This window comes from Pinus tabuliformis, chromosome 9 (genome assembly GCF_031772625.1).
Source record: "Pinus tabuliformis cultivar Carrire ecotype Pingquan chromosome 9, CPIR1, whole genome shotgun sequence".
NCBI lineage: Eukaryota > Viridiplantae > Streptophyta > Pinopsida > Pinales > Pinaceae > Pinus > Pinus tabuliformis.
The window spans coordinates 472,907,114-472,923,179 of record NC_142307.1 but is presented as its reverse complement, the minus strand read 5'-3'; the positions used below and the strand labels follow the sequence as shown (position 1 = coordinate 472,923,179).

The 16,066-nt window shown below is 35.1% G+C and overlaps 1 protein-coding gene across 1 annotated transcript; it reads left to right on the top strand.

Moving 5' to 3' along the window:
• Positions 1-13,477: 13,477 nt before the first annotated feature.
• LOC149149244 (rust resistance kinase Lr10-like) lies at positions 13,478-14,041 on the top strand. The gene has a single exon (XM_089442428.1). It carries the CDS (start codon positions 13,478-13,480, stop codon positions 14,039-14,041), a length of 564 nt encoding a protein of 187 aa, XP_089298554.1.
• The last annotated feature ends 2,025 nt before the right edge of the window (positions 14,042-16,066 follow it).

The window sequence follows — 16,066 nt, the reverse complement described above, 5'->3', positions numbered from 1 at the left end:
AATTTAGGACAAAATAGAAAAGATCCATGAAAGAAGAACCAAAGCAGATGAGTTCCAACTAGATGACCTTGTGTTGAGATGGGACTCAAGAAATGAAGAAAAAGGTAAGCATGGAAAATTTGACAGTTTGTGGATAGGACCCTATAAAATTGAAGCTTTCCGAGGAAAAAATGCATTCTTTCTGAAAGACTTGACTAGAGAAGGACTGCTAGGAGGACCTATCAATTGCAGACAACTCAATCACTATTTTCTTCCAGAATAGATAAGTTTCGAATTAAAGTCATTGTGAATATCATTTTACTATTTTAATACAAGAGGGTGGCTAACATCAGGAATTGAAGCTTGAAGAGAAGGCCCTAAGCTTCTGATGAGTTGTTGCCAGTATTTATAATAACAATAGGTAATCAATTCAGTTGCAAAATAAGAACATGACACCCAATGGACAAAGACTATTGATCTACAACATTATTGACATCTCACAGGGAGGATGCCACCCCCATTGGAGCCACTATTAGGGTCCTATAATTTATAGGATCAATTGATGATTATCTTTTGATTTTTATATGAGATATTGTAAATAATTTTTATTCTGAAAATTATTTCCAAGAAAAAACAAAAATGAAGGGGATACAAAAGAAGGATATATATGTGTGTGTGTGTGTGTGAAAAAAGAAAAAGAAATGAAAATAGCAAAAAATGAAAAATAGCCCCAATAAGTGAGCTAGTCCAAATGCCACTTCTATAAAAAATAGAGATATATTGAAAAAATAAAAAATATTTGATGAAATACCCCTTAGAAAATAAACATATGTGCAACTGGTTTAAATGACACATTTGATTTAAATAAATATGTTTTATTATTTAATCAGACTGTTTAAGCACAATTAAATTAGTTTTAATAAAACTATTTAATTAATTAATTCCACAGTTTAAGTGCGATTAATTAAATGTTAATAAGGTTAGTTTTGATATGACGCTTTTTCGTTTTATAATAAAGGTCGAGATATAAACAAAGGGGCTTGATCTAACTCGCCTAGATCAATGACAGGCGATCACTTCGAACCCAACCTGCCCGCCCCCCACCTCCGACCCCTCCGACAGTTAATTGAGGGGGGCATCCAAAAAGTTGATTCTCGTATTACCATTTTTGCAACATGGCACTCTCTGGTGGACTTCGGACCCCCCTCACCTAAAACTACTTAGTGCTGCGGCCGGCGCACCCCCCCCCCCCCCCCCCCCCACCTCAAAATCAACTTCTCTCTCTTCCCGCATAGAAATTGACTGTTAACTCTATTTCCCACTCCACTCTCGTCTTGCCAAATGGCACATCCCTGTGCTCATCACTAATTATTAAATGTCCTTTCAGCACCTAACCATTCCCAGATTAATGAATTTATCTCATTAAACAAATAATTGTTGAACGGTAAGTGATCTCACCAATAAAATCACCAAAACCCGTTCAGACAAATTTCTTTTTGTGATCCCACTACAGATATTGCAACAATGAACTTGCTACTGTTACGACTATCAGTTATTGAGTCATCAGTATCATCTGACAATACTCTAGTAATTACAGTGTTTCCGTCCTTTTCTTTCCAAAATGTCTTCTAAAGGAAAATCAAAAGCCACAGTAAAAAACCCCCTACTTCACCTTGTGACTGATTTAGACCATTAATCGATGAACATTATAATATTTCTAAAACTAGTTGTGAGTTCGACCTCTACGAACTACACAACTAGTTAAAACAAAAATTCCTTGACCTCAGTGATGAATTGAGCTTGTGGTACTCCTTCCTGCCTCAATTTGTTTTTCCCCAAACCCATCATTTTCTAGAATTTGTGGCATGGTGCCATTTCAGGTATATATCGAGTCAAAAGGAAATTGTAGCCCGAAAAAATGACATTATTTTCACAATTACCCCTGATTCTATAAGCCAAATGCTTCACATTCAGAATTTTGACTCTCTGAAACCTATTTCACTAGATTCCCTCATGGAACTCTATAGAAACCTCACTTTCCCTCATAGATCGAAAATATTTGAGACATTTCTACCTGAGAATGTCCAATTGCCTAAGAAAAATCCTCCTTATCCATCCTCCATGTTCCCTAAAATGACAAAGCAATGGAGGACTTGTCTATCAAGGGGCAGGAGATTGAGAAGCTGAAAGCTCAACCAAATAATCTCCAAGAGCATAAATTAAAGATTGATAATGTGTACATAGCAGAGCTTCAAAAGACTCATTGATTAACCCATAGAATTTAACAGTTGGAAAATGAGTCTTCCATGGCACAAACACTTGCACAAGGAAAATAAAACATTTGGGTAGAAATCAATGAAGCTATTAATAAAATATGACCCTCTATTGAGATTATTTTTTAGCAGGAGGAATTAGTGTAGAGATCAAAAGAAGTCATTGAAGAAGTAAAAGAAACTTTAGGACAGAAGCCAAGTGAAGCCACTACATTAATAAGGATTCTAAATTCAAAGACAAAGGAGGAACTAGAGGAATTTGAGATTGCAGACATGACAGAAAAAATCCTTGAGGTGATAAGAGTCCTTACAAAAAATAACTTGATGCTAAAGTGAGAAAACAAGTGCCATAACTTGGAGGGCAGCATTCAAAAGTTTCACAGAAAATTCAATGTGTTGCATCAAAAGGGGCTTCTAGGGTTGAAAGGAATTGGAGATAAATTGGTTCAGTTAGATGATTATCAACAGAAATTATACTCCATAGAAAGAGACAAGCCAAAGTTTTCTACCATCAAAGGAACCATCATAGGAAAAGCCTTCATCGAAGGTTTGAAATTCGACTTGCTTATCAAACATGAGGTAAAGCATCTGTTCATAATCAAACCTAATTTCCAAAAATACACTGAGGTGGATGAAAGTTATAGGAATCTAATTAAATTCTCCACCCTAGACGAAGACATATGGTATAAGCTACGCCAACTTCTTGAGTAAAACAAGTGTTCATCTTCAACAACAAAGCAACATTTTTTCAGGCCAAGTCAGCACCAGAATCGTTGACAATAGTGCCAGAGAGCTACAACAGTTTTATTTTCCTATATTCTTGTACTATTTTTGTAAACAATTTTCTAGGATATTTTGTAGAAAATCTTGATATTTTAAATCAAAATATTTCGATAAGTTTTGTATAAATACTTCATAATTCGAAGTACAAATGTTGGAACTTGTACCAAGAAAGAAGACCTTTGATGTAAAGTTGTGTACTGAGCTAAAGTGATCATTTCATTAATACATAAAGTCGTTCTAGGATTCATGTGCCAGGCAAATTTTTTATGTTTTTCCTCTTGCGTAATTGCTATTTCTCTATTTTTCCATATATTTTCCGTATTGTATCTTTGAAAGAAGATTAAGGGTTGAACTTGTTTAATTACATTCTGCTCTGGCTTATAAACAATATTTGTGTTTTCACACTGAGATTAAATATAGAAATCATTCTTAAACACTCTATATCTAATTGAATCTAAATATTTTCCTCCTTTTCATTCCATAAAAGCTCCAAAGATCTAATACCCAGCCTATCGTGCCCTGTTAAATCTGTTATGGCATTATTGTATCTGATCACCCTAATACTTTTTGACGCCATTTCCCAATGGCATTTCCTTGTAGTTTCACCCAAACATTTGAAAAAACCAAACTCAGAGCTCAATAACTAGCATAAATTCTCAGAACAACAAATCCAAATCCAATAGAGAGATATCTCTCTCAGTTTAGAAGGACTACCTTCTAAGCTTACATGTGGTTTTATAGTTACCTCTGGATTTCTTTCACAGCCTTAGAAAATTATAGAGTGATAACATGATCTATAGTGGATGATATTACAACTCAATATGAAGGAGATGTGGTAAAAATATTTCACTCTCACTCTTACCCATAAATAAAATATTTTAATATACATGTTAAATAAAATAATTTTATATCAACTTTAAAAATAGATAAAGAAATTAAATGTGAAAATATCAGTTTGAGGAAGATGTCTAATTCGTATACATTTTAAAAACATTTTAACATAGAACTTAAATAAACTATTTGGATATCCATATTAAGTAATATATTTCCATATCAACCTCATATAGATGTATATATGAAAGAGAGAGTCAAGAAAACATATTTTAATATTAATAGAATGAAATATTTCAATGTCCAATAACAATAAGTAATTGAAAGTAAAAAAGTTAATTACTAGAAATGAAATATTTCAATGTCCAAAAAGAATAAGTAATTGAAAGTAAAAAAATGAATTACTTTTTAATAATAGGGAAATGTGTAATTTATTCACATAAAATTAAGATTTGGCATTAAAAAAAAATTCAATGTGACTTATAAATAAAATATTTCAATATATTGAATGTATTTAAAAATATATTAACTAAAAAAATATTTTAATGTAAACCATGTGATCCCTAAATAAAATATTCTGATGTCATATAGGCATTTTAGGTAGTTTAATTATTCTATATTTTGGTATTTTTCAATCATACTTTTTTAGTCAATTTATCTAAATGTAGTTTAGTTTTGTTGGAATTGCAAGTTTAAGCTCAATAGTGTCCATAATAGAGCCCATTGATGTATTAAAAAAAATTAGAGAGAAAAACAGATTAAAAAAAGTTATAGAGAAAAACAGAGAGATTCATCTTGACCATTGGGATCAAATTTATTGAAGTGTAAACAATTTTCCAAGTTTTGCACTCTAAAAGATTTGATACCTCTATGTGCTTGCTAGATCCTTGGTTAACATATATTTATGTGATTATAAATATCAATAATATTATTAAGAATCAACATAGATCCATTTTAATTCCTGGTCTACCAATCCCCAAAGGAATCAAATCTTGAGGTGCAAACTTTTTCTCAATTTTTTCACTAGAAAATAGATTTGCAACTTCAGAGATTTGATTCCTCTTGACCCTTGATAAATCTAGAGTTAAGATCTAGTTTCGTTATTTAATTTACTTCATCGATCATCATTTATTTGATTTACAATAACAAAACTTAGAGGATAAATCCGTGAAGAAAGTTTACTTATAAGAAGGGAACAAACACACCACCACGAAGCATCCCCTTAAGAAAGTACCCTAATTTTACCTAGGCTCATTGTACAACCTAGTATGAGGGTGATGTGTGATTTTTTTGTGCTAAATGTGGAGTTCATGCATGTCCTTTAAAAAATAAAATAAATAAAAAATATTCTCTAAAAAAATGTTGACTATGATAAAAAATAAAAATTGATATAGATATTTGGTTAGTTTCAATTCAAAGCATTATAAAACATCAATGATCCTACTTTCATAGATATTTGGTTAGTTTCAATTCAAAGCATTATAAAACATCAATGATCCTCCTTTCACATATAAAACATCAATGGTCTTACTTTAACTTGAATAAACAATTTCAAAATAAAAATTCATTTACTTTTTCGAAAGAGTAATAAGAAGGAAATTTTAATCTTTCAAATGAAAATGAAAATCGTCATTTTAAGTCAAATAATAAGATATTTCAATCTTTAGTTTGAATAAAATATTTCAATTTAAAAGATGTGTATATTAAATATGGTTAAAAAAGGAAACTATGTATATACTATGTAAAAGTAATTGAAAAAAATAAATGGTTATGTTTAAAATATTTGAAGTAGTTTTATTATTTTATATTTTGGCTTTTAGATATAATTTCAATTAAAATTCAATAGAAATTTGTTAGAATTGTAAATTTAAAATGTACACAATTGAAGTTCAGGGAAAAAAAAATAAAAATAAAAATAAAAACAAAAATAAATAAATAAAATAAATAAAAAATAAAAAAATAGAAAATAGAAAATTAATTCAAGATGTTGAATTGATTTATACAATTAAAAAAAAAAAAAATCAAGATGCATTCAAAAATGGAATTAAACCGATATAAATTTATTATAACCATAAATATATTAAAAAAAAAAAAAATCTTTTTGACATAATTTTTTTTTTCCAAATCGTATATTCTAAAAAAAAATTAAACATCAAAAAATTTAATCCCTATACACACTCACCAAGTCAATTTATAAAACTCTGCTTATTAATAACCATTAACAATTAACAATTATGAGATGGTTTATTTGATCTTTATCTAAACACACCACGTCAAAAAAATAAAGTCTTCCGTAGATTGCGGCTGTGCTTTCCAAGAAAAGGCCATTGTAGACCCCGTAGAGTCTCTCATACTGTAGACGTCGAAGAGTCTCTCATATTGACTGCCATTCCTTTTCACATAACCTTTGGCATCTTCGTAGTTCATCCTGGAATGAACCATAACCATGTCCTTCCCTAGCAAGAAGCTTCACCGTATTCCCATAACTAAGATTCTGACTTTGTTCAGTTTGTTGTTATTAAAATTTCGTTATTAAATCTTTAGAAGATTTGTAACTTTGAATGGTTTAATTTGTAATTTCTTCACGTCATTTCCGCATTAGACGAAGTTTGCATTGATATCAATTCCTTCATTCCACGGCACTTGCAGATTCACCATGGAAAGTGTTAGGCTCATGGCAGCAGGTAAAATTATGGTTTTTATCTATTTCATGGGCTCCTATTGAACCTCACTGCGATTTTGTATCTTGATTCCATTATTGTCTTCTGGTTTGGACGATTATCACAATGACATTAATCTCTTCATTCTGCCACAGTTGCAGGTTGCACCGTGGGAGCACTTCTTTTTCTCATAAGTACGTTTATGATTTCTTCCTAGTGAACCTCACTTTGATGAAGATTATGCACTCATATCAATCTCTTCAATCAACAGAATTTGTGGTTTGTTTACGGACAGGAAGATGTCACAACATTGGGATCCAAAGGTAAATTTACGCTTTCTTCCTGTGTCACGGTTTTATTGAATCTCACTGGAAATTTTGTAGCTTGTTTGGATTAAAATCGCATTAATATCAATCTATGTATCCCCTGCAGCTTTCTTTGTTCTGGGACTGATGGTGTTCTTAGGCATCTTTTTTTGCTTAATAGTCTCCCTAACTTGTCGTGCTTGCTTGAGGAGAATTAAATTTCGTCTTGGTACCTGAGAAATTCTTAAGGCAACATGCTTATGAAATGCCAATGCCAACGAGATATTCGCAGTCTCAATGGTTGGAAATAACAATCCCAACCACCGTCTTAAAAACACGGACGAACACCATGTTTGCTCAGGACTGAAGTCAGAGCACAAGTATAACTCTGACAATTAGCAACACAGCCGAGAGTTTAAGGCATTTAATAAATTTTGGTAAATAGATATAGGCAATAAATTTTGGTAAATAAATATAAGCAAACATTTACTCCGCGATTGTTTCCCACACTCCACAACACCTACAAGTTCAGAAAACCATTTATTATGTAAAATCGTCCATTAATTATTTGCTCTGTCATGTATTAATGTTTGAGATAAATATGAATGTAAATGTCATTTGCAATGTTGAGCAAGTTAGAGAGAGAAAGAGAGGGAGGTAGTGAGGATAAAATAGTGGAGGAAATATTGGTGGGTGCGTGAAAACTAGTTTTACGGAGTTTTACACACAGTTACTCCACAACCGGTGAAGCGTAGTTTTAGAGACAATTACTCCACAACCGAGTGAACAGTAAATAGCAGTAAGTATTTTGTGTTTTCACTTGGAGCTGCAACCTCCATTTATCACTATTTTCCTATGTTTTGAAATATAATACAAAGTATGCTATGTTGTCATGTGGTATTAAACCTTCATGAGTGAATTTACCGCAATCTTTTTGTGTCTACTCTGTTTTGCCCTGAGTTATTTCCTGTGTATTGTTTAAACCTCTGTGTAGTTGCATATCCTTGCAGCAACATAAGATTTACCTTGCGGCAACTGAATTTTGAACCAGACTCCTCTCCTCTATTTCTAACATGGTATCAGAGGAGGTTAAATATTGTTAGTGTAAAAACAAGTGTTTTTAATAGCGATTGAAAATTGTTTGAGGGCAAAGTGTTTTTTCCTTTGGGGCGAATTTACCAGTAGGCAGAAAGTTATTTTTTACACTCAGAAATGGAAGCATCAAGCACAAGCTTGACTAATCCTCAGATACCTCAGTTTAATGGCAAAAATTATGATTATTGGATTATTACAATGAAGGCCTTGTTTTCGTCTCAAGACATTTGGCATTTGGTGGAGAATGGTTTTCCGGAACCAACAAATGCAGTAGCACACAATGTTTTGTCTCAAGCAAGAAAATATTTTTTAAGGAACAACAAGAAGAAGGATTCAAAATCTCTGTTCTATATTTTTCAAGTAGTTCATGAAAGTATTTTCCCAAGGGTTGCAGCAACAACAAAGTCCAAGCAAGCATGAAACACCCTCCAGACAGCCTACCAAAGCATAGCAAAAGTGAAGACAACGAAGCTAAAAATGCTAAGAAGATACTTTGAGACACTTTGTATGAAAGAGTCTCAGAATGTAGACTCGTTTTTTACACATGTAATTGGACTAGTTACTAAAATCAGATCTCATGATGAGACACTTGAAGAAAGGAGAATAATTGAGAAAGTTTTCAGAAATTTGCCAGCAAGGTTTAATGCCATTGTTGTGGCCATAGAAGAGACAAAAGATCTCTCACAGTTCTCAGTGAATGAGATTCATGCATCACTAGTTTCTCATTAACATAGACTGAATAGAGAAACAAGCTCCTCATTGGAGCATGCCTTCAAGACACAAGTTTCATTTGGTCAAGGTCGAGGTAGAGGAAGATCATATGCTAGAGGAAGAGGAATAAGCCCACACAGAGGTGGAAGAAGCAGCCCTTCAAGCTTAATTGGAAGGGGCAACAATCAAAATGCAAGTCAAGGCCCAAGCCAAAATCAAGCACAAGGTCAGAGGTATGATAAATCTCAAGCCCAATGTCATTACTGTAAGAAGTATGGTCATTATGAAAATGAATGTAGAAAGAAGCAATATGACATTAGTAACAAACCAAGTGTAAATTTCACAAAATAAAATGAGAACCATGATAACATGTTTTTAGCTTGTAATATAGCACAAGAAAAACAAAGTGATATATGGTATCTAGATTCAGGGTGTAGCAACCACATGTCAGGGAACATAGAAATGTTTTCCAATCTAGATGAAAGTGTGAAATCTGAAGTGACATTAGGGACTGATAGCAAAGTCTTTGTCAAGGGAAAAGGAAGAGTTAATATCCTAACAAAGAAGGCGAAGAAGAAGCACATCTCATATGTTTAATTTGTCCCTGGCTTGAAGCATAACCTCATAAGCATTGGACAGCTCATGCAAAAGGGCTACAATGTCTTCTTCAAAAATGATGTTGCAAGAAGCTTATTGCAAAGCTTATGATGACAAACAATAAAATGTTTCCCCTAAAGATAAGATCAGATTTGAAGGAAGAAGGTGCACAAGCACAACTATCAATGCTCTCACAAGAGGATGGAAGAAAAGATGCAGCGGTCACACAAGTAATCTTCCAAGCAGATGTCAAAGATGAAAATTGGTTATGGCATTTGAGATTTGGTCATCTCAACTTTGGAGGTTTGAATTTGTTGCATATGAAAGCAATGGTGAAGGGATTACCATTCATAGAAAAATCAGATAGCCTATGTGAAGGATGTATCTTGGGCAAACAACATAGAGAGACATTTCCATCAGGAAAGTCAGTGAGGGAGAAGGCACCTTCGGAGACTGTCCACTCAGATTTATGTCGACCAATGCAGACACCATCAATTGGTGGCAGCCACTATTTATTGACCTTCATAGATGATTACACAAGGAAGACACAGATTTATCTCCTAAAACAAAAAGTGAAGTGTTTGAGCACTTTTTCCAATACAAATCTCTTGTTGAGAAGCAAAGTGGACACTACATCAAAGTCCTTAGCACTGAAAAAGTTGGCGAATACATCTGAAATGATTTCCTACATTTTTGTAGGGAACATGGAATTCACAAGAAATTTACAACAAGGTATACACCTCAACAAAATGGTGCAGTAGAAAGGAAGAATAAGACCATTATGGAAATGGCAAGGAGTATGTTGAAGGTAAAGCATTTGCCAAATGATTATTGGGTTGAAGTTGTTGCTTGTGCAGAGTATATCTTGAATAGATGTCCAACCAAAAGCATCCAGAACATAGTTCCTGAAGAGGCATGGAGTGGAATAAAGCATAGTGTCACTGACATGGGAGTCTTTGGTTTTGTGGCATATGCACATGTCCCGGACGAGTTGAAGAAGAAGTAGGATAGCAAGGGGCAGAAATGCATATGTGTTGGATATAGCGATGAATCCAAGGCATACAAGCTCTACAATCCATCAACCAAGAAGATCATAATTAGCAGAGATGTGCAGTTCATAGAAGAGGAAGCATGGGATGGAAGTTTAGAGAAGATAGTCATTGTGAATGCATGTATACCACATGAGGACAAAGAGGAATTGACAGCAGCAAGAAATTCCTCAGCAGTGACTCCCTCTACTCCTATTCAAGTGCAACAAAGCAGACAACAATTAACACCATCAACAAATAATAGGGTAGCATCACGTAGTCAAGCAAGTGCTTCTCCAAGCATGCCACAAAGTGCAACACCAAGTGACATGTCAAGCCCATCTTCAACAAGCACAAGAAGGCCAAAATTCAAAAATTTAAATGAAATTTATGAGAAAGATGAAGTTGATAGTAGCGTCGGTCTGAATTCCTTATTTTCATTATTTTGTCATGTAGATGACCCAATCGATTTTGAATATACAGTCAAAGATGAAAAATGGGTTGCGGAAGTGGAGGGATAAATATAACCGATAGAAAATAACAACACATGGGAGTTAGTGAACCTACTGCAAGGAAAAGAAGTCATTGGAGTGAAGTGGATCTATATGACCAAGATCAATGTCGACGGGAAGATTGAAAGGCATAAAGCAAGGCTAGTTGTCAAAGGATACAAGAAGCAGCATGGAAGAGATTATGATGATACGTTTGCGCCAATTGCGAGGATGGAAACAATGCATACAACTATGGTGATTTTGCACAACATAAATGGAAAGTGTATCAAATGGACGTAAAATCAACGTTCTTGAATGGAGTGCTGAAAGAGGAAGTGTATGTTGCGCAACCACCTGGTTATGAGGTAGAAGGAAAAGAAGACAAAGTGTATCGGTTGAGGAAAGCTCTTTATGGGCTGAAGCAAGCACCACGTGCATGGTACAACGGGATAGATTCCTACTTGTTGGGCAATGGTTTCGACAAATGTGACGGTGAGTCTACTCTCTACATTAAAGAGAGCGATGGTAAGATTCTTATTGTCATCTTCTATGTAGATGATTTTATTTTTACAGGCAGTGATGATTTCCTCATCACTGAATTCAAACAAGTCATGAAGAATGAATTTGAAATAACTAACTTGGGGTTGTTAAGGTATTTTTTGGGCATAGAAGTGAAGGAAACAGAAAATGGAATTTTTATCTCTCAAGAAAAGTATGTAGAAGACAGTTTGCAGAGGTTTAATATGCAGAACAACAAGCGCACACCAACTCAAACTGTCATGGGATTGAAGTTGAGAAAAGAAGATTGCAGCAGCAATGCAAATCTGACATTATACAAAAGCATGATAGGCAGCTTGATGTATTTGACCACAACTAGGCTAGATATAATGTATGCAGTGAGTTTGGTGTCAAGGTTCATGGAGACACCCAAGGAGACGCATTGGCAAGCAGTGAAAAGAATTCTAAGGTATGTCAATGGGGCACAACAATATGTTATTCAATATGCCGCAACAAATGATTTCAGGCTAGTTGGCTACACTAACAGTGATTAGGCAGGAAGTGTCGATGACAGAAAAAGCACATCAGGATATGTTTTTCATTTGGGTTCTAGATCCATTTCATGGGCCTCTAAGAAGCAACCAATAGTTTCATTATCAACAGCAGAAGTTGAATATGTCGCTGCAATAGTAGTAGGGTGCCAAGTAGTTCGGATGAGAAGGATGTTGAGGGATCTTTGCCACGACCAAGAGGGAACAACAATTATTTTCTATGACAACACATCCACAATTGCATTGTCAAATAATTATGTGTTTCACAAGAGGACCAAGCATATTGATGCTAAATATCATTTTATCAGAGAGTTGATTAACAATGATGAAATTGTGTTGCAGCACTGTAGGTCACAGGAACAATTTGCTGATATTTTCACAAAGCCATTAGCACATGAAAATTTTGTTTATCTCAGAGACTGTTTGGTAATTGTCAATGGTAGTAGTTGTGATTAAGGGGGGGTGTTGGAAATAATAATCCCAACCACTGTCTTAAAAACACTGACGAGCACCATGCTTGCCCAGTCAGCCACTGCACAGTTGCAATTTTGTTTGCAAGCGAAAGGACTGAAGTTAGAGCAGAAGTACGACATTGACCATTCTGCAACAAAGCAAAGAGTTTAAGGCATTTAATAAATTTTGGTAAATAGATATGGGCAAACATTTACTCGTGACTCTTGCCCACATTCCACAACACCTGCAAGTTCAGAAAACCATTTATTACGTAAAATCGCCCATGCCGTGTATTAATTATTTGCTTTGTCATGTATTAATGTCAAATTTCTATGTTGAGATAAATATAAATGTAAAATTCATGCAATGTTTGGCAAGTTAGAGAGAGCAAGAGAGGGTAAAATTCTATGAGTTAGTGAGGAGAAAATCGTGGCGGAAATATTGGTGGGCACGTGAAAACCAGCTTTACAGAGTTTTACAAACAGTTACTCCGCAACCCAGTGAAGCGTAAATCGCAGTAAGTCTTTTGTGTTTTCACTTGGAGCTCCAACCTCCATTTATCAAGCGAATGTATTTTCATATGTTTTTAAGTATAATACAAATTATGTTATGTTGTGATGTGGTCTTAAACCTTCATGAGTGAATTTACCGCAACCTTTTTTGTTTCTACTCTGTTTTTCCGTGAGTTATTTCCTGTGTATTATTTAAAGTTTTGTGTAGTTGCGATATCCTTTCTGCAACATAAGGCTTACCTTTCTGCAATTGAATTTTGAGCCAGACTCCTCTCCTCTTCCCCTACAAATTTTTTTTCTAACATCAACTCAAGAAGATCAAAAACAACTTTGCAGAAAAGTTGGGTGAAGGAGGTTATGGTGTGGTTTATAAAGGAATCTACACAATGGAACTCTAGTGGATGTGAAGCTTCTAGATAGTTATAGGCACAGCGAGGCCCAGTTCATTAATGAAGTGGCCACCTTTGGACATCTCTATCATGTCAATTTGGTTCGTCTCTTGGTGTTTTCCCTTGAAATCTTTACAAGCGCGATGCTATATGAATACATGCCTAATAGATCTCTCGATAACTTTATATTTGTTGGAAAAGAGGAAGGGGGAATGTTAAAGTGGGAACAATTGTATTCAATAGCTTTGGGTGAGGCTCAAGGAATTTCATATTTGCAACAAGCTCATCGTACACTTCAACATCAAACCTCACAATATATTGATGGACACCGAGTTCACACCAAAAGTTTCAGATTTCGTTGTGGCCAAACTTTGTGGGAAGGGAGACGACCATATATCAATGACAGCTGGGAGAGGCATGCCCGATTATGTGGCTTCAGAGTTGTGTCACAACGATGCAGGTCCTGTCATAGATAAATCAGAGCTATATAGTTTTGGAATACTCTTGCTAGAGATTGTTGGGGGTAGAAAGAATCTTGATGTGCAGTTGAGCCATTCCCGTCAGTGGTACTTCCCGGAATGGGTTTCCAAACTACTTGAGAGTGGGGAGTTAGGGACACAATCGAGAGAAAGAAGAGGAGAAATTGAAACAGAAGACGAGGAGAAGATGATTAGGCTTATGACCAAATTTGGGCTTTGGTGCATAGAATACAACTCCATAGAGCGGCCTTGTATGTCCAGTGTTGTTCATATATTAGAAGGCAATGCAAATAACGTGGATAATCCTCCTTTGGGCTTTGATATATCCCCAGTTGCAACTAAAATGCCTGCTACCCCTGAAATACCTTTGTTGTCCAATTCTGAAGAATCTTCAATTGATAAGTAGGGGAGATTGGGATATTCAAATTTGACATCTCTACCATGCTATCTATGTTATATTCAAAGTGTGGGGGTTGTGGTATGGCCGTTCTTATCCTTATCGATCGATCCATATTTGCATTGTAGATTTTATGAATATTTCAAACTTTTTAAGTTTCGAAATATTTTTTGTATGTATAATTTAGATGATTTTATTTTTTTGTGGATGAGTATTGGTTGACTTTTTTTTAATATTTTAATTGAGGGTCTAGATTGATTCTCAAGGGAATATGTGCATATGTTTAGTCTTACTGCTTATCAATGGCTATAATGTATTAAAGATTTTGTTAGGTTATTCCCATTCTAATAAGTTCCTCCATAATAAGTTCCACACTATTATTTATAGCATTCATTTTATATAAATAAATTGTATTTAGCAAAATGGTCCATTACTTTTAATAAATTTTAAAAATTAGATCCCTGCCACTTGGCTCCCCACCCACCAATTTCCTAGGGATTTGAGATTATTCCAATTCTAATAAGTTCCTTCATGATAAGTTCCTCATTATTATTAATAACATTAATTTATAATTCTTTTTTTTTCTTAAGTTAAAGTTGATCCATAACTTTTTTGTACATGATTAAGGTAAATGTGTGCATTAATAAGGCATTCTTCATGTTGCAATAATCTTTTTAGTTATATTTATGAAGTCTTAGGCTATATCAACCACACTAATATTTTTAATGTGGTTGTACTAGTTTAGATAAGTTCAAATGTATGATATGAATATGGAGATTTTGTTATGAAGTTGAGCCTTTTGAGCCTTTAGTCTTACAACACTCAAAGATATTGTTGAAACCTCGCAGACTATTTTTTCTTCTTCTGAACTATGAATGTTGGTATTGAGACGATAGGTTGGTAGTATATACCAAAGCTAGTGCCTGCCGAATAAAATTAAATAGATAGACTATTTGTGACAAGCAAATTAGTATACTTAGTTGTACTATTATATTTACATTTATGTTCTTATTAGTTCGTGCCACAGGTGTTGCAGATAATGGAGAAATGTAATTTAGGAGAGGGTCGGTTCACTGGAGCCTTAGATTAGGAATTAGTTCCTACTTCTTAGGTATTTGTTCTAGCTTCCCTATGTGCATGTAAATTATATATTCATGATTTGTAATGTGATTTGGATGTAAAGCGTTCTACCAAAGGTAGTCTCCAGGTGAAGCCCTCACCTGAGCCTTGCCCAGTTTGATTAATAAAGTTGGTTCTTCAATTCTTAACATGGTATCAGAGCTCTAGGGCTGGTGAGTCAAAGCCAATATGCTTTGATAGCTAAGTGAGTGTCTTCTGGCTATAGTGTGGCCTTTTGTGACAGGAACGAAGGAGATCTCGCAAAGAGGTGAAGTCTCTCAGAATTTATTTTTTTTTCTCTGAGGAAATTGCAGCAGCACACCTCTTATATATGACAGTCATACTTTTAGTGTTGGAGCAGTGCAGGTGCCATTGAAGGGACATTGACGTTGACCAAACCTGTTGATTGTCATGTTTGTTGATCAGGTGTCCCAGAGTGCTGCATGAGGACCAAGTAGACATCAGAAGGCTCGTGAGCCATGCTTGCTGCATGAGAGATCAATCCACTGTGGGAGACGGCTTGGCTGGTGAGCTGAATGATCCGTGGAGATCGTTGGCGGATCTGGTGCGAGAAACCATACAGCTGCTGGCAGTCCCTGGATACAAGTCAAGGGACTGATCCATGCTGTGATGTGCATGACTGTGGCAGCGAAGGAGCTCGCATGTAGTCGTCGACTAGTAGTGAGGCCCGAAGGCTGTGGATCGATGGTGTAGTTTGGGAGGCCGAGTGGAGGAGCAAGCTGCTATCCAAGTGGTGGTGCACTGGAGACTGTTAAGGTAGATCAATGGAAGAAGTTGAACCTGCTATGGTGTGGAGCTGACGATGATGCCGAGTAGTCAGCAGATCAATGTGGCCACTGGGAGATGCTAAGCGCTCCAAGGTAGTGACTGCTACAAGGTCGATCCTCTTTATCA

Bases quoted from the DNA above. Each gene is read 5' to 3' on its own strand.
- LOC149149244 (XM_089442428.1), top strand. From the start codon at position 13,478: ATGGACACCGAGTTCACACCAAAAGTTTCAGATTTCGTTGTGGCCAAA.